We start from the raw sequence: 24209 nt of genomic DNA, 5'->3' as shown, positions 1-24209 counted from the left end.
TCTCAGTGGCAAATTTGCAATCTGAATTTTTCATTAATGCTATTTGTTGTTTGTTTAATATCTGAGTGTTTTAAGGGGGGGGAGGAAGGGGAAAGATCATTTTAAAAGAACATTTCAACAAAGTTCAACAAACCTATTCATCTTGAGCAGTTAACTACTGGATTTTTCCTACTACCCAGCTCTACACTGGTTTATTACTATCACTTTTTATTTCGTATTCTCATATGTGCATTGTAATAATATCAAAGCTCAAGTGATTTATTCAACTGATCAGCATCTCGGATGGAAATATATTCTTGTAGCTAAGGGCCCTGATATAACCACCACTGAAGTCTATGGGAGTCCACCAATAGATCTCAGTGGGAGCTTGATCGGGCCTCGAGAGAGGAATAGGTATATATGATATGATAAACAAGGAGAAAGGCGAGGGATAGGGTAGTGCAAAAGGGTATAGCAAGGAGCAGCTGAATGAATAAATGTCATACTTTTTCAGTTCAACTTCTATGTGCCGTACAAAGATTAACTAACAAGTTAAGCAAAAGAATCTTTAGAATGTATATTAGGGAGGAAAAATCCTAACAGTGAGGTCTGTTAGACTGTGAAATACTCCCCAAGGAAAGCAGCAGAAGCTTGAGTCATTTGAACAATGGACTGCACAAAATACTGGAAAATGGACTGGACTGGAGGGAATAAGGAATGGTCCAGATGACCTAATAGGCAGTTTCCATCCATAATGTCTTTGATATGACTTTTAGCCAGCAGAGTGTTGTGGGAAATTCAGGGTGTGTCCACTTCTATGTTGCGTACAATACATTGGAGCTTTGTGGGATCATAGTGACCTTTGGTGTAAGTGAATGACAACTCCTATTTTGGAACATCTGAGTGCACGGTAGGCCTCCCACCGCCCATAGATTTTGCCTTTGATTTATACACACGCCTCACCACCACCACCACCACCCCCCCCACACACACACTGTATTTACAGGATGAGGGAGCAGGGCTGGAATATTTGTGCTTGTTGACTGGTTTTTAAAGTTAATAATCTATCTAGCGCCAAGGCACAAGCCTTGGAGCTTTTCTGGTTTTGCTTGTTTGTCTGAATAATTGGCTTCATCTGGACTCCAGCTAGGAGTGTTACTGAGGTAAAGTGCCTCCTAGGTGGTTGTGATTAAACAGAGGAATTAGAAACTATATAATCTAAACCTTTTTCTCTCCACCAGCTGCCAGTGCTCACAGCTGCCAAAAAGTGATAGTCTTGCCTTCAAAAGACAACCACACAAAACAACCAACAGACCAGATACCTTCCACTGGGCCCTCATAACCAGACAGTCGCATAATCTGCAGCCCCGTTAGAACCAGCACCATATCTTTTGAACTTTAATTCGAAAATCATTTGCAGTATTTGTATGTAGCTGGGACGCTCCGGTTGCCTCTCCCAGACCTGAAGAAGAGCTCAGCATAGCTCAAAAGCTCATCTCTCTCGCCAGCAAAAGTTGGTCCCCTAAAAGGTATTCTCACCCACCTGGTGTCTCTCTACTTTTAAAAGGAAGCTAAGCTTACGCACTTCTTCCCCTCAGAGTAGAATTGATCTCCATTTGAAATTCTCAGTGGCAGGTGGCCTAGCCCAAATGACACAGCTCCTGCTCCTCCCTCCGTGTGATGCCAGCAAGAGGCAGCAGTTCTGGTGCCGAAAATAATTAGCATGGCTGAGGCTAGAGATTGGATGCTTCTCCTCACCTTTCCTCCCCCTAAAATAGTCTCTCCCACACACAGCATTTCCAATCTCCCAAGTTAAAAAAAAAAAATCAATCAGCTAACCAACTGGAGGCTCTATCCCTCCCCCCACTGCCATCACTCCTCTGCTGAAATTGCCACCATTGCTCCCCTGCCACCTCCTGAAAATGAGCAGCTAGCCCCTCCCCCTGTTTCTCTGCTCCCCACCTCCTCCCCACGCCATGGGCCCCTCTATTTCCCAGTCACAGACTCTTACCTGCTGCTTCTTTGCAAACATAAGCTGATTAGCTCCTTGCTCCGATTTGAGCCCCTGGTGTTGGCCCTGAGATAGGGGTGGCACCTGAACTCAAACACTTTGGAGCAAATCTTCAGCCTCAAAGAGGACTGGGAAGAGAGACTCTAAGCAGGTTCTGATCTCAGCCCCGCTCTATCTGTTCAAGAGAGCGCGGAGTCTCAAAGGGGATAAACCCACCTTGTCCTGACTGTCCTCTGTGGTTCTGCACTGAAGTGACTAGAATCAGCAAGTTCCCACTCCCCTTCCCGTTTCCCTGTACTTCAATGCCCTCTCCATTGTGCTGCTGGAGAGGAGGAGGAAAATAAATTATGCATCTGCCACCAGGATTGGTAGTTTCTTTAAAGAAAGAAGAGATTTTATTTGCGGGACATAGATGGCCCCACTAACCCCTCATTACCAGCTACCACTAACAAGAGGCAATCATCACTGAGTGCTTAGGACAAGAAAAGTTTATGGATTTTGTCATTATTTCTGGGAAAATAATTCCACTTTGTACTGCAAAATCTCTCTAATTTAGGCTCTAAATGCAGTACACGGAATTCAATGCTTGCAGCCCTCCTTAACATGGAGAAACAGCCAATGGAGACTTGACCTAACTTGGATTATTCTATTTTGACCAGACTAGCCTCCCCTCTTTAGCTGCTGGTGCTATAATATATGATCTCTTGTTGTCTCACTGCCAGAAGCTGACAGGGAAGGCAACACTGGTCACCACTGACTCAGACCATAGCCCATTGAAAGCAATGGTGCCTAAATACCTCTGAGGATATAGGCCCATGACATTTAGAACAGCCTGATATGACAGCTCTCTGGCTGCTGCAATATTCAGCTCTGGCCACATGACACTCAGATTAATTTGCCCAGTCATCTCAACTGTGGCCCCTCCTGTCGTAGATTAAGATTCCAGAGGCAAATTAGAGAAACAACAATTTGGCAATGAGTTCTTAATAACTATTAGTCCAAACACTCAACCACTTGGTGATAAGGATAGGATTCATGGCACTTTAGAAAGCAAAAGAGAACACAGTAAGTGTCTGAAGAAAAATAAAACTTCCTGCTTTAGAAATTAAACAGGATTACATTTTGATGATGCTACAGAGAGTTTTAGTATATTGGGAATGACTAAGAGTTTTTACATGCAAATAATACTGCAGAATGCTACAAAAAATTGTGTTCCTCTCATTTGTTCATCTAAAGGTCCATATGACAGAGGGAAAACGAAGTGAAAAAATGTTTTTATTAAAGAACTGAAATTTTTATTCAACTAAGAAAGCTGAGAGATACTGTAGTCTCCAAGATCACAAACCACACACCCATGAAAGCTGCTTCATTTCATAGCAAGCTTTGTTTCCATGAGAAGCTTTGGGGCAATGTTAAAATTAACAGATTAATTTGTTCACAGACTTGTTAGCAGAGAGCAGCGGAGTAACTAAATGCAGTTTACAGGTAAAATTTGTCTTGGGCAAGAACTCTGGACATTGTAAAAAGTTTGGAAAACATTGAACACTAATTGAATATAATGTAACTGTCCTATACTGCTCACATGTGTTATCCCCCATAGTGACCACATGGGCATATCAAGGCTTTAGTCACATGAAACAGGTTAACTCCAGCAGAGCCTGAAGTGTGCGAGCCAGCAAAACTAGTGAAAAGTCTTCTTTTTGTTTGTGCTTACTGTTTGGGAATCAGCTATTTTGCCACATAAGTGCTGCTGGCTTCAGAAATTCCTCTACTGGAAAAGTTCACAATGGGGCATACGTCAGGAAAGCATGAGAGAAGCCAGGATTGCCTTTTGACAAAGGGAAGCAAGTTTACTGTGATGCCCTTATCACCTGCTCAGAAGGCTCATCCCTCTCGCTATTACCATGCTCACAGGGCCTAGCCCCAGCTGCTGAAAAACTCAATTCACTCTATTTAAATAAAGCAGCTCTAAGACAGCAAAATACTCTGATTACCTGGCTCTTATTACCTGGTTGCTATGATACTAGGATTACCCAGATTTAGTGCCACATTCTAGGCTGTGTAATCAGCTGCCATTCCCACTGCACCGGCTTACTCCAAATTGGCTGAATTTGGCCAATTACTTTATCATTCTAGTATTGAACTGGCATTGAATCAGAACAGAGAATTCAAGCTGCTGGATCTCTGTACTTCTGGAATCACAAATGGATCTACCATTTCACCAAGAGGGCAACTGTAAGTTTGGAAATATTAATTTTAATTAAAAGCTTTAGGACATTCTGTCACACACAATGGACCTGATGCTGCAATACATAAGTTGGTGGTAGCCTAATGGACATGGGATTGGTCCCACAATCCTAGTCAGATGCACCAACAATTCCTCTGCTGGGCAAAATAAGTATCTTCCTTTTAAAGATGAACTGCAAAGCTGAAATCAAAACAGAGTTAAAGTCCAGAAATGCTAGCCAGGTTGCAGGAGTCCCATTCGGTGTCTAAGTAACTGTAACTTACTTTACCAAAAATACTCTCCTCCACTGTAAAATCCCATGGAATTTCCTGGTTACTAAAGAAATCCCAGAATGCATCTGTCATTGACATCACTCATACCATTAATCTCATGCAGTTCATGATAGCAGAGAGGACTGCAAATGATTAATTCCATTCTTAGAAATTGTGGCCTGGCACCTGTCTCCTGCACTAGCATAAAAACACACCAAATGGAACTAGGTATCTCTCTCTATTCTTAATTTTCATCTCAGGCTTGAATTCTGCCCCACTTCCCTTTCTTCTTTTAGAGAAGTGAGAGAAATAGTGCCTGCACCCCTGTCCACATATCAGACATTTAAAATACACCACACTTTTAGTAGATGCCTGTTTACATGAGCAAGTCCAATGGCTTGAGAAAATGTCATCTAATCCCATCATGTAGGTTGTTTCTCACCCTCTGCTCTTATGTGAGTGTTTACTCATTAGTTCCAGAATAGCAGCCGTGTTAGTCTGTATCCTCAAAAAGAAAAAGGAGTACTTGTGGCACCTTAGAGACTAACAAATTTATTTGAGCATAAGCTTTCAGTGTGTATGATTACACCCATTGTTTCATGTTCTCTGTGTATATAAAATCTCCCCACTGTATTTTCCACTGCATGCATCCGATGAAGTGAGCTGTAGCCCACGAAAGCTTATACTCAAATAAATTGGTTAGTCTTTAAGGTGCCACAAGTCCTCCTTTTCTTTTTACTCATTAGTCCACATACCTTGGATGCATCATAAACATATTCAAATCATTCACAATAAAGAGTGGGCAATTAAGAACTACAGCTACAGACCACACCTCCCTGTGTCAAAGCCATTAGGAAGCTGTTGCTGAAACCCTTTAAAACCACATGAGCATCAAGCCCAAACAAGTCAGTTGGCAACTTTTTCTTCTCTGGGACAGTTAAAGATCCACCCATTCACGTCCACATTTAATTGAATTCATTGTTGAGTTCCCATTAAAACCATTTTTAAAACTAAAGAAACAATTGTAGGAAGGTACCCTACTGCATCACAGACATTTTCACAAAAGGTAGAGTAAGGTGGATTATGCAAATAATTGTCTGAATGGTCATGTTCTTGTGGTGTTCACTTTTCATGAACAGCTGAGGCCAAAAATGTTCATGGAAAAGGAATTTTAAAGCCACGTGTGTAAGTATTGCTGGAAATCAAATTATAAATTTTCAGTAGAAGTGCTTGCACATTCATTCAGTGGAAGAATAGGAAAAATACCATGAGATCTAACTGATCACTCACAATTAGGCAACGTGGCTCAAATTTGGAATATTACCATTCAATCCAGAGTAAAAAGTTCAAAAAGATCAAATAAATTCCAATAAATACAAGAATAATGTTGTTTGCAGGCATTCTACAGGCAGAAAAGGGAAGCTAAGATCAAACTGTTTATTGCAATTCATACTGTTTATTGCAATTTAGCTCTACCCAGGTGCTTAATATTCTAATTTTTGCAAGATGTTGCTTACAAGTAGGGGTTTTTTTTTGTTTTGTGTTTTTTTTTTTTTTTTGCAAATATTGCAGGTGTTTTGCAATAACAGAGACTGTAGATCTAAGCTCCCTCCCTCCCCTGGAGTAAGTAAACGATCTTACGCAATCAGCTAGGTTATGTTTATGCGATTATAAAGGGGAATTTGAAAGAAGTCATCAGCAGGATAGACAGTAAGTACTTGGCTGGAATTTGTAAAATCCCTGCCAGCTCCTGACTGGGGAAAAAAAAACCTTCTCCTGGACACACAATAAACACAGAAGTGGCAAAAACAATTGCAAGAGATCCGTGGAAAGGGACATAAGATAAATGATAAAAAAATAAAGAGCCTAGTGCATGATAATACAAAAGATCCATTGGACAAAATGTATCAAAATTCGTTGCCTCAATGGCTGAAGAAACACAAGATGAAACAATCCACCTTTGGGAATCATTTCAAAGCAGGATCTCCATGCACCATAAATACTGCACATAAATTGCCAGATTCTCAAACGTCATAAAACAATGTCATTCCATTGATTATAAATTCTCAGGACCAGTTCAAGTGATGAAATAGGCTTTTCCTCTTCACCACCATTAGATGGATACCAAGCTTAGGACCATTGGACCAGATCTTCAGTTGGTGTAAATTGGTGTTACTATATCAAATCAATGCTAGATTGATGGCAATGAGAAGTAGTGAATTTCTCTTTGCATTGAGTCGATACAACACAGAGAACATCATAAGTTAAGCTCTGCCCTTCACTGCCAATGCGTTAGCCACGTTTTGGATGGATTCCCCATGTGGATGAAGGGTAGTTTGGTCCCCAGACCAATTCAGTTCTTCTTCATTGGCAGTCTCAGCACAGTGAGTGATGCTAGTTAGCGCAATAAAGGAGGTTAGAGATAAGGCAGGACTTGTATATGAAGCTGTGCCAACAGAAGCCCTCTTCTGTGGCATAGCTACATCTACCCTAGGGGCTTCGTTAGCATTGGTGTGTGTCTTTAGGGGTGTCATCCTCACACCCCTGACTGCCGTAGCTGCTGGTATAGATTTAAAGTGTAGGCCAGGCCTGAGGGTGAAACTTTATATACATGGAAATTATGTCCAGGGATATAAGAATTTTTTTTTAAAAAAAAAACTGTTATTTCACATATATAGCAAGTCATGGTGCTTTGGTCTCTACACACTCATGGACTAGATCCTCAAGAGGTGTAAATTGAAGTCAAAGGAGCTACACTGATTTGCACCAGCTGAGAATCTAGTTTTCATGCTTTTCTGCATGTGAGGTGTTCACCTGGATAACATGACTTTAAAAATTGCATTCTGTTGCTGGACGATGACACTTGGGATTTTTTTTTCTGACCAATTTACATTAAAAATACATTTAAAGGCCCAGTTTTCAAAAGTTTATATGGGGGCACAGGGCCTACATTTTTATGCAGCCACATCAAAATTTCAGCCTGGTGGACACATACAACATTTTTGGCAGTTTACCTCTGCATGTGCACTGGAAGAGGCAAATGCATATAGAAACCTGCAGCCTCCTATTATGCAAATACAAATGCATATGCAAATAAGTGACAGATCAAGACTGCTAGCATCTCTCGAAGTCTGAAAGCAGGAGACAAACCGATCTTTTCTCCAGCCGATATCCATCTCTTGGTCAATTTGGTAGTCCTCTGCAAGCTACACAGCTCTTCCCCCTCAGTTCCCAGGGCAGGAGAGTAATCTTCTGCCAAACCAAGGTAGGGTTTGTGGGACATCAAGAGCAAGGTTCAATGCCGAGACCTTGAAAAGACCTGAAAAGATCTCGAAACTCGAGAGACCTGATGACAGAACACCTTGATATGTAGCACAACTGGCAGCCTAGACACTCCCTTCCGAACACCATCATTGTCTTGCCCCTCCCCAGCCCCACATTCCCATGCCCTTCCTAATCCTTGCCCCCTAAAATTCCTGTCCCCCACATTCCTGTCTCCAGTCTGTTCCTGCACCCCCACATTCTCCTGCATCCAGTCTCTCTCTTCTCCTTCACATTTCCTGTGTCTCCTGCCTGGGTCGCACACGGCAAGTAGGGAAAGCTATCTTCACTAGCTTCAATCTCATTGGAAACAATGGTGGATGGTAGCACTATTTAGCAGGAGCAGTCTCATTTCCACCTGCAAATGATGTCGGGAGAGGGCAGCCATCTCAGCGGAGACGAGCCTGGCTTCAGTCCCACTACGAACTAAAGATGGTAGTTGCCTTTGCTAAGAAATGACCAGTTACAAGCAAGCCCCAGCTTTCTCCTGAACACCTTTAAATAAACAACCCTCAACTAGTCTTATTTATGACATACTGTATTTAAAACAGACTAAGAATTCAGAGGCAGCTGTTAAATTCTCTTATAACTGTTGGTGCTCTAGTTAAGCCCAAATCTTTTTGAAGATTTAGATTTACATTCCTAAATTAATTCCTCAAATTAAAATTTAAAAGGTTAATATTGAAGGAAAAAATGGAACCGCTACGAATGCCAGAATCCTCTGTGCTTGCTGTAGTGTCTTACTGGGCCTAGGGCCTCTCTCGGCTCAAGGGGACGCAGATGGAATGCTTGTCTCCTAGGACAGAACCAAGCTGAAACCATTTGCATTGCATAGACCACGGTACTGTCAGATACCATCACTTGATTACCACAGACGTGGGCTGGATTCTGACATTACCTACAGGTGAAAGGCTCAATTACCAGCCCTCTAAAACAGCTATTCCTCTCATTTAGTAATGTAATAAAAATGCCAGTAATGTCCTATGGACGTAAGTTTTAAATGAAGTCTAAAATCCACAAATCATACAGAAATAAGCGAAGTTGATATGTCAGAGCGTCTCAGAAGAAAAAGCCCTGCAGAATCAAGATACAATACACATAAGACAAATATTTTAAAACATTTTTATTTAAATATTAAATAACACATCAATCATTTTGGTGTACATTTTTCATTTTAACATAAGAAATAAAATGATCTGTTCAGTCATGGTAAAAAATAAAACTATACATCTTAATTAAACCAATCACATAGTGTCTTTAAATAGCCTATTGCATTGCAGTCTGCCGAACAGCACTGTCAAGATATCTACAAAAACCAAAACATTAAAAGTGACCTCTTTCTGCTCCAGGAATAATTCCAAAGAGGCTCTACACCAACTGGAAAAGGAAAAACAAACAGAAAAACCTATGAAAGTAAAGTGCTTGTCATTGCTTAGAACAGGAAACAAAAGACTTTCTGTGGCCTTTGATCTATGGCATTAAAACAAATATTGAAAAGAAAACAATTCTGTGTATTAAGTATGTGTGCTATCTCATGTGACAATGATGGCAAAGTTGCTGCTTTGTGATGAGCTGGCTTCTTCTCTCCCTCCTCCCTCTCCCCCTTTAAAAAAAAACAAAAAGCAAAAAAACACTTTGCAAATTAGCATGAGACTTTGGTGTTTTCTCTGCTGCAAGGCACCAACCAGTCGAAGATTCAATCAGAGTAATTTCCCTACACCTTGAAGCTTCCAGACCACATAGCAGCAGCAGCAAGCTGGAGATATATCAATACAGACACGCAGATACTGTACACAGATAAAAAGGTAATTTATGAAAGCCACAGACACTGAGCCACATAACATCTTTACCCCTTCCCCCTCAAACCAATTAACCTGGTTGATCTTTGGCTTTTTTTAAAAAGTAGGGTGTTTTTTGAAAACGTGTAATACTGCAGGTTACAAGAAGCCAAGGTAACTTGAAGGCACCCTGTGTCACACTAAAGACCTGGGTCCTTTAAGCATTTAGACAGAATGAAACTATTTTTCTGACATTCAGATGGTAACTTTTGGCTAAACTGGCTCACTGCTTACTCACCTGCTACCAAAGCTGAACCCTCACCCCACTAATTCTTGTAAGAAGTTGTGGTCTATTCTCCCCTTTATACACACAAACTTCCATTGACACCAACATAAGTCACGCTCTGTCAGAGAGGGAGTTTACACCAGAAACACAATAGAAGCATATTACAAAGTATAAAAAAATAAGTAGTGTATATATTGTTTTCTGCTTCCTATTTATACACATATACAGTATTAAAAACCATACATAAAAACACCTAATCAAAAACCTCATTGATAATATGCCAAAAAACCCAAACAAACCAAACCAAACCCCCAAAGATTGTGCTGTTTCACTCAGTTTTAATCGTTTTGTTCAGAAATAGCTGTACTCCTTTAGGAGTAGAATTCTGTTCTAGCCTATTCCTTTTGTCTTTGTATAATTATAACCTCGATATTGCACGTTTCCCCAAGAGTCAGTTCTAGCTGGACCCGGATAATGAAATGCGTAAAAATGTAATTAGCAGCAGAAATAAAATGTGCAGCACTAAGAAATATCCCTCAGGCAACTTCACAGGCAACCTCTGGGAGGCTTTTTGAAAGAAATAGTTCCACCCTAGAGCCCAATTTTACTCATTTCAATCCCAGTGCCTCTGCAGGAATACAGGGAAAACAACTTAGACAACATTTATGAAAAAATTCCTCGAGATTTAGAACAAAAAAAAAAAAAAAAAAGACGACATTATACAATTTGGATCAGGATATCAGGGGATAAAATTCCAAGAGAGATTAATTGCTTCTGTGCTAATGATCAGAACTTGTTTTTAGCTGTTCTAGCTGATATATCAAGCAAGAAGTTCACAGTTTTCATTTAAAGCATAAGTGTTTTTAGGGAGGAGGTGTTGGTTCCTTTAAAGTGAGTATCAACTAAACAAAAACAAATGGCAATGCTTCCATTTTTAATTTTATCAATGCATAATGTTGCATGCCACTGTTTTTTTAAAGAGGTAATCAGCTTCACAAGCCCATAAAAGAATATTGTGAAAAAGGGAGGCTCTGGTCCCTTCTTTGAAAAGCCTCTCCCTGCTGTGTCACCACTACTGACAGCTGTTAAAGTCTTGCATAACAGCAGAGCTGTATTGGTCTGACTTAAGTACAGTACCAAAGTGTTCTACCCGGCCTCATCCATCCCTGCTTCCCACCCCCTACCCACCCTTCATTATTTGTCTTCAAAAACATTTTTCAGTTTCTATTCATATTTGTTCAGTGCAAGAATAATAGAAGCCAAAAGACATACATATTGCTTGTTTCAGTTCTATAAAGTTGTTAGCTTTCTGAACCAGACAGCCTCTTCACATACTTCAAAATTTATTGCTTCTGAGAGTCACTCATCCACACGCCACCAGCAATCCATAGAACTAATGCTGTGGAACAATGGTGGAAGTCCTTTGCAAAAATAAAAAGAGGGGTGTGAGCTACAACAGCAGGAGCTCTCATTTCACCAGGACAAATTTCCCCAGCTGGCTGGAAGTGAGGTCCTCCATTTCACAGTCCCCATTCTGCAAAGTGACAGCATCGCAGCTCGGAGACTGCACAGAGAAATTCTGTTGCTGAGAGAAGTTGTTGGTGGTGATCGGAGAGACATTGCTGCTGATGTACAGTTGGGTGTCTAGAAGATGAGCAGCTGAAGACACTGGTGAGACACTGACTCCAAAGAGGTGAGGCTGGAGCAGTTGGGTGTTGCCACCAAATGCCAGCTCAAATGAGTTCTCCCTTCGTAGCTCTGACAGCAGAAGAGAGTTAGATGTTTTGTAAGTGCCTGTACTGTCAGGAGAGAGGATGCAGTGTGTGGCAGACACCCGAGAGGGCTGGTGACATGTTGGCTGGATCAATTGGTGATGCTGTAACTGGAGCATTCTGAATAAGATTCCAGAGTGAAGGAAATTAATACTTCTTGATCACACTGTTCTTCCCTGTAGCACTTCCCCAAACACTGCCGACCTTACTGGGGCATTTAAAGCATTTTGAGCAACAGTTTAGTAAAACTAGATACAAATATGGTAATCTTTGGAAGTTACAACAGCAAAATTAGGGCACAATTTGGTCCACTATGAATATACATTTCAGTGACTAAGAACTGTGCTTCACTTGTGAGCTGTAACTCTACCAAATTACAAGGCCCTATCTCCATGCCACAGGAAAGTATCTTTCCCCAAAATTAAACAAAAATAAAGCTCTGACAGGCAGAAGTAGTATGTTTTGCCCTTCCAGTACATATGGTGTTTGATGTGACTATCTTAAAATCTACATGATGATCTTAAAACCTAAGAACTCCTGTGAACTATGTAGGTCGGCATTATACTCATTTCACAAATACATAAGTAGAGTTACAGAGAAGTTAAGAGGCTTGTCCACGGTCACAGGGCAAGAGCCTGGAAGAGAACCCAGTAGTCCTAACCCTCAGCCTCATTCCCTGACCAAAAATGAGGTACCATGAAAAAAGAACAGCTCTTTGTAGAGGAAGCTCAACATGGATTATATGTCCCTGCCTTGTTCAAGTCTCTATGCTAAGCATGCTTTCTCACCTCTGCTGTTGCAACACCTCCTCTAGCAGGCTTCGGCCCTCTCTGCTGCTTCCTCCGCTGCTGTACATGCATGTGTTCTGCTGAGAATGCTGGAAAGGGCTCATGCCACTGCGTGCTGCCCGAGCGGATGAAGACTGGCACACCTGGCGAGCAAAGCCCTTGATTTTGTTCAGCCCAAGGAAACCTTTGGCTCTAGCATTCTTTCGTAACTGTTGTCTAAATGCCTTCAAGCCTAGAGGCAAGAAAAAAAAAAATGCGTATTCATCATTAGCGTTTTGCCTGGATGCTCATCTGGGTGCTTCACTTCTTCATTGATCAGCAATTCCCAACCTCTCTGGGCAACTGCACTCGTTTACCAGAGTGAGACTTCAGGTGAAGCAGACACTTCATATTCATCTGCATGCCCTATAGTCAGCAATGAAGCTTATGCACTTGCAAGACTGTGGTTTGGGGCAGCTCAAGCTCGACTGTAGATTGGGGCACGTACAGATGCTCCCCAGGTTACGCAAGAGCCGACTTACGCAAATCCGCATTTATGGAAAAAGTTCTGTAAGCTAGAAATAGGAGGTTTTTTTAGGGATGAGGGGGGCGCATAACGGTTGGGTATACGTTACTGACTTACACAAAATTCGAGTTACGCAAGGCATTCCAGAACAGAATGATTGCATAAGTCAGGGAGCGTCTGTACAACTAAATTGGAAGTGGGCAGTAGTGGCGTACTGGACTCAGTGTAAAAAAGAGTAGAACACCAAGAATAGCTGTCACAGAAATGGGAAATTCTATATTGGTACGTGGATTTGGGAACCTCTGGGGTAGGTGACTTACATGAAGTCAAGTTATCCCTTATGTTCTATGGCACTATCATGATGGACACAACAGAAAGCCTTAAGATTGATAAGTCAGAGTAAGCTTCCCAAAATATTACCGTGTTGCTAATTAGAAAAGTGTACAGCCAACTATATAGCAAGAAAGGAATTACCTTGAGTTAATGAGGTATCAGATGCACGTCTTCCTTCCTGGAAGCTGACAGGCAGCAGAGAAGCACCTCCCATGCAGTCCTGGGCTTGCAGCCCTGGAGTGTCAGATTGGGAAGTCAGAAACGGTGATGTCATCCTGGCTGTGGCTGGGTTACCAGTCATTACTTGATCTGCCAAACAGCTGCTCAGAGCCACTGAGCTGTTGTTTGAAGATGAGGTGAGGCAGCTGTCGGAACTAGTTCCTTCTGTGGGGCTTGTCGAAGAGGAAATGACTATGCCTACAGATGAAGGGGAGAAGGGGACGGTGAAGAGAGAACATTTCCAAAATGGAGTACAGGAAGAAAAAATTGCCATCAGATTAGTCTGTCCACCTACACTGCAATTATACATAACCTGCCAGCATCAGAAGTCTCAGATAACAATAGAACAGCAACTCATGTTGTACTAGGACATGATTCCATCAAGGATTGCTGAGGTCATAAACAATCTGAATTCAGTGTTCACTTGCAACCTAGTGTGCACACTCAATGTAGAATTTGTTTCCCTGAGACCAGCACTTACTGTGTGCTATTTGGTGCTAGAGCCCTAACACGGATTTTTGTTTTTTTCAATTGCACAAGGCTCTCCCCTGCTCCTGCTAAGTCAATAGCAACATTTCTATTGATTCCAATAGAGGAGAGACTTTATGAGGTTTTACTGTGGTGGAGGGGTGCAGGAAGGAGTTGGAGGGTACGATATAAAGAAAGAACACTTCCCTTTAAAAATATGTAGGTAATTACTAAAAAAACCTCCCAAACTACTGCTAGCTGGGGTCTCTCCCAAGTAATACAACTGGGCAAGATTATGCAATTTCTAGGAGAGTTTTCAGAAACCAAGTTATTTAAATTTAAAAATAAATACCCAATGAGTGAACATTGCAGACCATTTACTACTGACCTTCTCTACCCTAAGTCAGAATGGTGGTGAAAATAGCAATTAATCACGGATATTTGCTGTATGCAATCTTCTATGGGAGCCGTCACCGTATTCCACCCCTCACAGACCGTATTTCAGAGACCTTCCTCCCTGCAGGACTTACATGGAGGGGTACACGGATAGAAATGAGTAGTGACTTCAGCCAGCGTGTGCCTCCTACTGGTGTTGCTGGGGAGGTGAAGAGGGTTGTAGGCCTTGATTTCCTCCTCCAGGTCTTTCTCCTGCCTCACCTCCTCACTAATGGTGGTTTCTAGCAAACTGTTGGGAGAAATGGAGCGATTCCTGAAGAGACCATTGAAGTTGGGATCCACAGGAAAGAATACTGGCTGCAAAGACATTAGAATACAGGAAATAAGTGAAAAGCTATTTGTTTATTTTCGAAAAAACATTCTCATTTGTTAGAGCTTTGCAAAGCCCTTCACTGTGCCTTTATTATGCATATTGAGATGAAAGGGCATTGTGACACTGTATTTATATCTTAATGTTTAAATTTTGGGGAGGGAGGGGTGGAGAGGCGGAAACAGGCAAGTGCTAAATATACTTTTAAACCTTTGTCATGTCAAATGGATAGAACAATAAAAACCTGTAGGTGAGATTTAGCTGAGAGCACCAACCTGTAATGGACTGTTCATGTCACAATCCATTTCTGCTTGCAAGGATGACTGAATCAAGTTCTGAGGTTGATGGTAAAGCAGAGATGATCTCAGGGATTCACTTGCAAGGCTGTCTTGAGGCATCTGAAGGCAAAAAAAAAAAAAAAAAAAAAAAAAAAGATTTAGAGAAGGCATCCTATAAACTGCAATTCAAAAACTTCAAATGTTGTTTGCATACTGAGTTTCTAAAGCATCTTCCATCCAAGCTTCTCAAAGCATTTGGCAAGAATTAACAAATTTACCCTCTCAACACACACATAAGTAGGAACCCATGAAGCTCCCTTTCACAGATGGAAAAGTTGAAGTACAGAGATTAAGACAACTGCCTGGAGGTGACATAAGAAGTCTGTGGCAAGCAGGGAATATAACCCAGATCGCCTGATGTCAGTTCTGTGTCTTAATCACCACCCCAATCATCCCTTCTTTTTGTTAAAAAAAGAATGAAAGAAAAGAAAATCTAACTGACTCATGGAATCTCTCTGAGGTGGCTGTAACAAGGAATCAGAGGAAGTTTAATCGCTGTGCTTCTGAAAGGGTATATTTCAATGAGAAGCCTGATCACTTGGTGAATTACTGACGAGCACGGGAGAGAGACTGTTGTTTGGACCATAAACTAGTGCCAGTGATTAGGAAATGGGCCATTAGTATTCAATCAAGCACCAAATTCAATCAGCAGCCTGCTGAAGAATGGAATACTGTACCCTCTAGTTTGAGGACAGAGATTAAGTTTGACTCAGAGGACCTCTCTATGGCTTTCCCATGACATTACGGGCAGCAATGTCTGCTAAATAAAGTAAATGATACAGCAAAGGAACAGAATAAGAATACCAGCAGATGTGACTTTATAGTAGATAATTCACCTTCTTACCTCAATGTTGCTGAGCTCAGAGCTCCTTGGTCTTTGCTGACGGCCGGTCACTGGACGATTGGACAACTGGTTGTTTCGGTACTCCTTGAGGCGCTCCAGGAGAAGGTAATAAATTGCAGCAAAATGGTTGTAGCTGCTGTTTTGTAGAGACTAGAAGATATGAAAAGGATTCTTGAGATACAGATAAATCAACTTAAAGAACTCAAAAAGCAGCAACAGGGGCTCAGAGTTTAACAGCACTGTGTCCAATAATTTGTGAATAAATTTTACTGAACATTATACAGTTACATTGAATCAAAGTTAATTTTTGATCACACACACACACACGCATATATATAAAAAATAAAATTGAGTAGCTAACCTCTTGTTCTTTCCTAAGTAACTGATTTGCATGCAAGTGTTGTCTAACCATTGGCACTTTATTAGTCAATGAGCAAGTATCTAAGAAGTAAGCACCACTCATACTAGAAGGGCAAGCCACGGCTCACCTCAACTGTTCTCCGCCTATCAATGCCAAGAGTCTGCATGATCCCGAGGACTTGCTCATTGTAGTCACCCAGGTTAGAGTTGTAGTTCTGCATGGAGAAGGACAAAGATTGCTGCTGCTGGAGAGAAGGGTCTGCTTGCATCCACTTGTGCTGCTTTATCTGGGCAATGGTTATTCGTTTAGTTGGGTCCACAACTAGCATCCGTCGGATTAGTGTTTCACAGTCTAGACAAAACAGAAAATGCCTTTAACAAGTGGTAAAAATAAAAGCCAGCCACATACAAGAGGCTATTAGTTATTTTACTGCTGCATTTAGACAGCACTAGGAAATCTCTTCAGCAACATTATATCAGACCAGTTTTAAGTGGGTGCAATTCTACAGATGTTTCATCCATTTACAGTAAATCTGAATTTGGCACATAGTCCGTTACATACACACGCTGCTGGTCTCCATGTTAGCACTTACTTGTATGTGAGCAGCTTTGATTATATTGTTAAGATTAAATTAGGTAAGGGATACTATTAAGGCCTAGGTCACAGTAGTAACAATATCCTTTAATTCCCCTTTTCACAAGGTTGTTCAAGAATGAGCTAGATTGCTAAACCTTATTGTTTTTACTGTCCTTGATAGCATATTCTGAAATTTTAAAATATACTACTAGTGTATAGTTACAATATTTTGAGAACTACACCCACCTAAGAATTACAGCCTAATATCATTAAAATGCTATTTAAAAAAACCCACTTATTTCTCCAGCAAGAGTGTGAATTAGCCATTAGATAAATAAATAAATAAATAAATCTATACTAAATCTAAAAAAGAAAAAGTGTAAACCCTTTAGATGTATAACAGATCCCAGGAAAGAAAATGTGCTAGTGTATGCTGCAAGTACAACACTAAAGAAACTCTGCTGAAAACCTAAGAAAGGGAAAGCACAATGTGTGATTGCAAAATATTCCCATCTGTCATTGCCCTGAAAAGATACAAACGCAAAATCTAACAGATGGAGAGGCAGAAAACTGATTCCTTCACAAAAGACCCAGATTACCAATCAGCCCCCTGTTGGTAGCCCCTTTTCTGGTGATAAGATTCCAGGAAATGTACCTTGGGACATGAAGTAGGGGATGCGGAATCGTCCCTCCAGCACTCTTTGTCTCAGAGTTGGTAAATTGGGTCCATCAAAAGGCAGAGAGCCACAAACGAGGACATACAGCACCACACCAAGGCTCTGTTAACAGAAAATAGCACAGCATGTAAGGGACTGGAGTACAGTTAGCAATCATGAAAGCCCAGAAAGAGTTTGATCATGCATAAAATGTGAACACTATAGAACATAAAGCTTACCCATATATCAAGGTGAGGTCCTTCGTATTCCTTGCCTTCAAAAACTTCAGGGGCTGCATAAGGTGGGCTTCCGCACCAAGTGGAGAGGGGCTCCCCTGATTTGTAGAAATTTCCAAATCCAAAGTCTGAAGTAAAGAGAAGAGTCTGAAGTGAGACTTCATTAAATACCAGGTTAACGTTTTGAAATCAGAGAAAACGAAGGAAAACCAGACTTAGGACTTGTCTACATGGTGGGGTAATACACAGTACAGTTCCCTAGTGCACTTAGGGAAATTTTACTGTGCACCAGCAGGGTCTACATGGATCAATTAATGTGCAATATGTTAGGGCACTTAAGAAATCACACTGCTGTAGTATGCCTTATCTCACCAAGTACACAAGCCCTTATTGCATAGAAGTTCTATACTTATTCATTTAACCTAGGCTTTTTCAACAAGAAGATATATTCAGAAAAATAGTACTATCAGTATGTGCATCTATACAGCAGTTTTAAAAAGTTTTATTTTATTGTACATATTTATAGGAGCACCTAGCTCTAAGACTATAGAAACAGGATTTCATTTCCTGCTTTATATTTTAGCAAAAGTAACCATGTAAATGTTCTCACCTGCTAACTTGATATTCATGCTAGCATCTAACAGAAGGTTCTCAGTTTTGAGATCCCTGTGCACTATGTGATGGCTGTGACAGTATTCCACTGCAGAAAGGATCTGCCAGAACTTCTTTCGAGCTTCACTCTCGCTCAAGTGTCCATTGGAAGTCAAATGATCTGTAGCACACAAAAATAAATATGAACAAGAATTAACACCTGGCAGTATGTTTTCATTACCCTGACAAAGCTGCATTCACCATTTGGTATTTGTGACACCTGACTTTTGGGGAACCTTTAACACTATGTCAAAAACTTATCTTCTTATTACCCTACATGACTACCAACAATAAAGTAGGGTTTTCTAAATCTAGGTAAGTGTTAGTTATTTCAGTGAGAACTTACCAAACATTTCTCCATTTTTTGCAAACTCAGTAACAATGTAAAGCATATCCTTTGTCTCCATAACCTGTCAAGACAAAAATTAGGACACGTTACAGGTCTCTGAAATTGTTTTTACGAAAAAAAATGCCATGTCCTAAATCTAGAACCTCTTAGTGCAATTATTTACAGCCACTATAGGCAGCAACCCAAAGGCCTTCGTTCCTGAACCGCAGTACTCCTTTCACAGACAGAGCTATTCAGAAAGATAGCAAATTAATGCTTGCATATCCAACATACACAGTTACTTGCTTCCTCCATACTCTTTTCCCCCCCATACCCTCAAATGTCTATGAAATAGGCTTATGGAGTATTTCAGCAAGCTTTACTTCAATTGCAATACATTTTTTAATGAAAACAGAATTCAGTAATCACTTTTGATCATTCAAGGACATTTTAAATTAAAAAACGGGTTTCTGGAATTCAAGGACTTTGTGCTAAAAAGGCTACCAGATACAAAGATCATTAGAGCAGAAATTTAGAGCAAGAACACAGTGAAGAAACGATATCATATACCCCAGTCCCACATGGTATCAGATATGATACCTTAGCCTGCAAGGTGACAGCTCTGCCGGTCAAGCAACAAATGCTTGCTTTTTGAGCAAACTGTACCGCTCCATGTCCGTCAACAGCAAGTGTCGATCCTAGCCAAAAGTTCATTTATTGAGCTAGTACTGATTTACTTTTAAACATTTGCTACTAACTTCTATAAAATGGATTATAAACTAGCCAATATACGTCCTTTTTTTGGAAGAACCCCCCTCCCCCCAACCAAAATAACCCTGTACAGCATTTCACATATTTATTTTTAGTCACTGGGACATATTTTTCCTTTTTGTTTCAAATGTTAGCATGAACTATTTATCGAGAATGGCTCTTCAATGAAAATTGTATTTTTTGCTCCTTTGGTAGAGACTTACAAAAACCAAACAGGTGTCAATGCTACTTCAGAGGCCATAATTTTCAACTTTCTTTGAAAAAGGATTTATGTCAAAGAGAGGGAAGGGAGCGCTCTCATCTCCCCTGCCCTCTCCCTGCCATGCCATGCACAAACGAAAACAAATAAAAACGGGAAAAAAGGAAGAGAAGTTTCCAATTTTAAAAAACTGAAGGGAAGGAGTTTAAGTGTTCTGGGAAAGGTGCCAGCTGGATGAAAGTTAGATGCTGGTGTTGAAACTAAAACACAAAAAACCCATCAACACTGATATGTCATCTAGTTCCACCCCTACTTTTCAGACACCAACAAATAGGTACAGTATCAGTTACAACAACAACAAAGAAGAGAAAATTCAGTTGGAAAGTTAAACTATGATCTATTACCTGTGTCATTTGTTCAGTTAAATAATCTGGTTCAACAAGGTGGGATTTAAGCTAATTTTTTAGAGCCTTGAAATACAATTTTCACCTGCATCATTCCACTAAAGTGCAATCAACAGAACGGTTACAATACCTTTATGTATCCTATATAGCTCTACAGGCAAGAGTGACGTCAATCAAATATTAATGCCAAATAATTTTTTCACAATTAATAATATAAAGATCAAGTACTCAATGGGTATTAAGCGCTTTAATAACCAATGTCTTCACTTAAGCACCTGCCTTACTGGCTCTTCTACTCTACTTTGTGTTAGCTGACCTCCACAACATTTAAAAAAAAAAAAAAAAAAAAAAAAAAAAGGTGAAGATTCAAATTGATGATAGTATTTTCTACTTCACACTGCATTTCAGACCTGCTGCTAGATTTCTTAATCCATCATTTACCCTTCCCCCCTCTCACAGACAAATCGTGATACCACATCTTCTTAAATCCACATGGTACTGTTTAAGACGATTAGGGGGAACTTACACCAAATGCCAATTAGATCAAATACAGTATTTAGCAATTGCAAAGCAGCCCTTGCTCATCAGGCAACAGTGATCCCATTTTCTGCACAGCACACTAGTTTGTCCTTACACTTAATACTTATTGGAACAAGAAATGAACTAAATTAAAATACCCATACACAAAATAAAATGTGCAAGATGTTGGGGTTTTGGTTTTTTGGTTAGATTCCAAAACAAACATGATTAGTGTAAGGAGCAAACAAATGCATAATGGCCTGTAGCTGTAAAGTCTTTAAATAAAGGTAAAAAAATGCATTTTTTTAAATTCACAAATTTTGGAGCAGCTCAGTTTGACCATTGATTCACTATTTGAGAGGTTTCAACAAAAATGACATTCAAGTTTGGTTCTGGTTTATTTTACAAGAGCTTAAATTTTGCTAGTATAATTTGCGAGTAGGATATTTCTGTAGCTCTTAAAAACTGAAAAAGCAGAAGAATCAGGGGGAAAATAAGTTCCTTAACAATACAAGTAGCCAATTCCATCAATTTCAAGATCAATTCCATTTGATCCAAAACTAACTTGAGTCAATTTTGACTCTTTCCACTAAAAGTGCTTAAAAATTAAAAAAACCCACTGAGGTTAATCATATGATAAACCTGCTCAAAGAGAACACTAAAAAAATATATATATTAAATACAATGCTTATTGTATTTGTTTAAATACTTCAAAAAGTACAATGGGAGTTCTCTCCCTGCACGTGCAATTTAGAACCATGTGGAAGATAAGATCATTAGCAACCAAACCCATGGGATTCAAGTAGACCTAACATGAATGCAGTCATCAGAACAGATCTTACCTGATACAGCTTGATAATGTGGGGGTGGTTCAAAAGCTTCATTATCTGGACCTCTCTATAAATTTTCTCCAGGTTGCTTGGATCTAATCTTGTTTTGTCTATAATCTTTATTGCAACCTATAAATTTAAAACACAAACCCAGACAGTTATAAAATATGTACTTATGCTGCTGAAATTCTGAATAGTTCAAACAAAACAATTTTAAAGCGTATGAGTTCTGCCAAACTGATTCTTGTTTCCATTATTAAATGCAGGCTATATTATATATTTTAATTTCTCTATTTCACATAAAAAGATTACACAAAGTAATGAACAGAACTATAGTTCTCAGAGTAGCAGCCGTGTTGGTCTGTATCCGCAAAAAGAAAAGGAGTACTTGTGGCATCTTAGAGTAACAAATTTATTTGAGCATAAGCTTTCGTGAGCTACATCTGATGAAGCGAGCTGTAGCTCACGAAAGCTTATGCTCAAATAACTATAGTTCTGATTTCTGCACAGGACCTATTAAGTCACCTAGTCCATACCCCCTTAATGCAGGATCATCCCCGATAAACTATTTTCTATTGCATTGCCTAGTCTGGTTTTAACACGCATATTACAATTGTAGTTTAATTTATAAACCAACTAATAAGAAAACTCTTTACTCACATAGATTTAAAAATGCAAAATTCTTCGTTTTTTTTCTGAATAACTTCCTCATTTAATGAAAAACAAACTAAGGAACTCTAAAGTCTAAATACTAAGATTTTATGCTCTCTTTCTACACAAATTACTTTAAATTTGCACAACCTTACCTACTCTCTAAGAATACACATAGGGCTAAATAAAAAACTGAAGTGTTAAAACAGTTGGCAATATTTTCTTAAATCTATTCTTGTGTTTTTATTTTACATCATCTGTGTTTATTATACCACTAAGAAACAAACAAAAAAACCCTCACCTATAGTTTTATCTATTATTACTATCACACAATCTATCGCCTTGATTATATTTTGTACAGTACCACAATATTACTGTATGTTAGTTTATTTCACCACATTTGAGGGGGTAGGGGAAAACTTACCCAGAAAGTTTCATGCCCTTTAAAATTTGGTTTCCTATATGAAACTATAGAGTAGATTTCACACCCACCTGCGTTTTGGTTACTCTGTGCCTGGCCAGCTTTACCACTGCAAAATTTCCTTTTCCCAAGGTCCTCTCAATATCATAAAATCCAACCCGGAGAGGCCTTCGCTGGGCTTGATTTGGAGTGGGAACAGAGGTATAATCTGACATGATCACCATGGCTTAGATTTTGGTGGGCAACAAGCAATATTTAGAAGGTATGCATAAGCGCTCCTCTTTAAGCCTTGCACCTGTGTAAAGATAAGAGACACTAATAAATCAAAGGGAGCTTTTGCTTTCTCCTCCAGATGAAAACTAGTAACAAATCAAACAACACTGATCAGATTTTAAAGGTTTCACCGAATCTTTAAATTGTGCAGGGTGGAAAGCTTTGAACTAGTCAGGCAGACCGCACAACCCAACTTCTTGGAGACACGGACCAACTTTCCCCTAAGCTTCGCTCAGAGCCCGAGGTTAGTCCTGAAACGGCCTGAGAGTCTCTTCCTACCAAAAGCCCGGTATTAGCGACTCGCCGCGAAGAGCAGCTAATAAAAAGACACCCCACTCCCGTTCATAGCCATGCGCTTTTCAGATCCCTGGGATCCAGCCCTCTACCTCGTTCCCCTTGGAAGAAAGCTTCCCAATTCTAGCGGCCAGATGCCCCGATTGAATAGGAACACTCCCAATATTGGGGCTTTGTCTTATATGGGCGCCTATTACCCCGCCCCTCCCGTCCTCATTTTTCACACTTGCTGTCCGGTCACCAAGCCGCCGCCAACCTCGTCCCCCCAGCCCAAAGAGGCATCGCTAACAGCAGCCAACCCCCCCCCCCCACACACACACACACACTCCGCTGCAGCCCCGAGCACCCAGCAGGCGCCGCAGCGCTGCCGCGGAGCCTCCGCGACCCAGCCACAGGCTTCCCCGCCGGGCGCGCACTGGGCTGCGGCTCCCCGGCTGCGGAGAGGAGCCCAGCGCCCGCAGAGGGGAGGGGGGGAGGGAGGGGGGACAGCTTGGCACTTCGGGGCGCTTCGCTCCTGTCCCCGCCGCGGCCGGGCTGGGGAGCGCGCCCCCCGCCACGCTTCCCCCCGCAGCTCCGGCCGCCAGCGCCGCGGCTCTCCCCGCGCACCGCCCGCCCGCTCCCCAGCAAGCGGCCCCGCGCGCTCCTCAGACAGCAGCGCCGCCGCGGCTCCGGGTACCTGCGCGCGGGGGCTCCCCAGTCCCCGGCTCTCGCGGCGCTGCTGCTCCAGCGGCTGCCTCCGCGCGCTCTGGGCGTGCTGCTGGGGGCAGAGGAGCACGCGGGATCCCCCTTCTCCCGCCCACTGCCCCCCCCTCTCGCCCGAAAACCGAGACAGACCCATTGACGTCACTTTGACGCCAGAGAGACGCGCGCCCAAGCGCGAGGCTGAATGAGAGCGAGACATCGGGCCGTTGCCAAGAGACGAGCTGTTCTGACGCGCGGGCTGATGGAGCCGTCGCCCCGGAGACCAATGGGCGGTGACGTCAGGGCAAAAGGGGGGGGGACAACCGGGCACCTGTCCCCGGCGTCACGTGACCCGTTTGTTATCATTGCGGGGTCGCCCCCTGCCGGAGCCGCCGCGGCCCGGACTAACCCCCCGTGGGCTGGAGCCGGGCCATGAATTAACCCCCAGCGC

General features: G+C 41.3%; 1 protein-coding gene across 2 annotated transcripts; it reads right to left on the bottom strand.

The window, feature by feature from the left end:
• Positions 1-8984: 8984 nt before the first annotated feature.
• Positions 8985-23874, bottom strand: SIK1 (salt inducible kinase 1). 2 transcript variants are annotated; one of them, XM_074969371.1, is made up of 14 exons: positions 23754-23874; positions 22582-22805; positions 21451-21567; positions 18734-18797; positions 18347-18508; positions 17740-17864; positions 17500-17623; positions 16396-16619; positions 15908-16057; positions 15001-15123; positions 14490-14712; positions 13414-13689; positions 12435-12666; positions 8985-11766 (listed from the first exon to the last, which is right to left on the bottom strand). In XM_074969371.1, the coding sequence occupies exons 2-14, from the start codon at positions 22732-22734 to the stop codon at positions 11343-11345; spliced, it is 2397 nt and encodes a 798-aa protein (XP_074825472.1). In that variant the 5' UTR covers positions 22735-22805; positions 23754-23874; the 3' UTR covers positions 8985-11342. The 2 variants fall into 2 exon arrangements, with proteins under 2 accessions (XP_074825472.1, XP_074825478.1); XM_074969377.1 differs by having other exon boundaries at positions 11729-11854.
• Positions 23875-24209: the final 335 nt, after the last annotated feature.

Source organism: Natator depressus, chromosome 1 (assembly GCF_965152275.1).
Source record: "Natator depressus isolate rNatDep1 chromosome 1, rNatDep2.hap1, whole genome shotgun sequence".
Lineage (NCBI taxonomy): Eukaryota > Metazoa > Chordata > Testudines > Cheloniidae > Natator > Natator depressus.
The sequence above is the reverse complement of the archived record's forward strand: the minus strand, read 5'-3'. Positions and strand labels throughout refer to the sequence as shown.

Coding starts and splice junctions, on each gene's coding strand:
- SIK1 (XM_074969371.1), bottom strand. CDS start 22,734: ATGGTGATCATGTCAGATTATACCTCTGTTCCCACTCCAAATCAAGCC. Junction 17,624..17,739: donor GACCTCACCTTGATATATGG/GTAAGCTTTATG, acceptor TTCTGTTAACAG/AGCCTTGGTGTGGTGCTGTA. Junction 12,667..13,413: donor TGATACCTCATTAACTCAAG/GTAATTCCTTTC, acceptor TCTTGCCTCTAG/GCTTGAAGGCATTTAGACAA.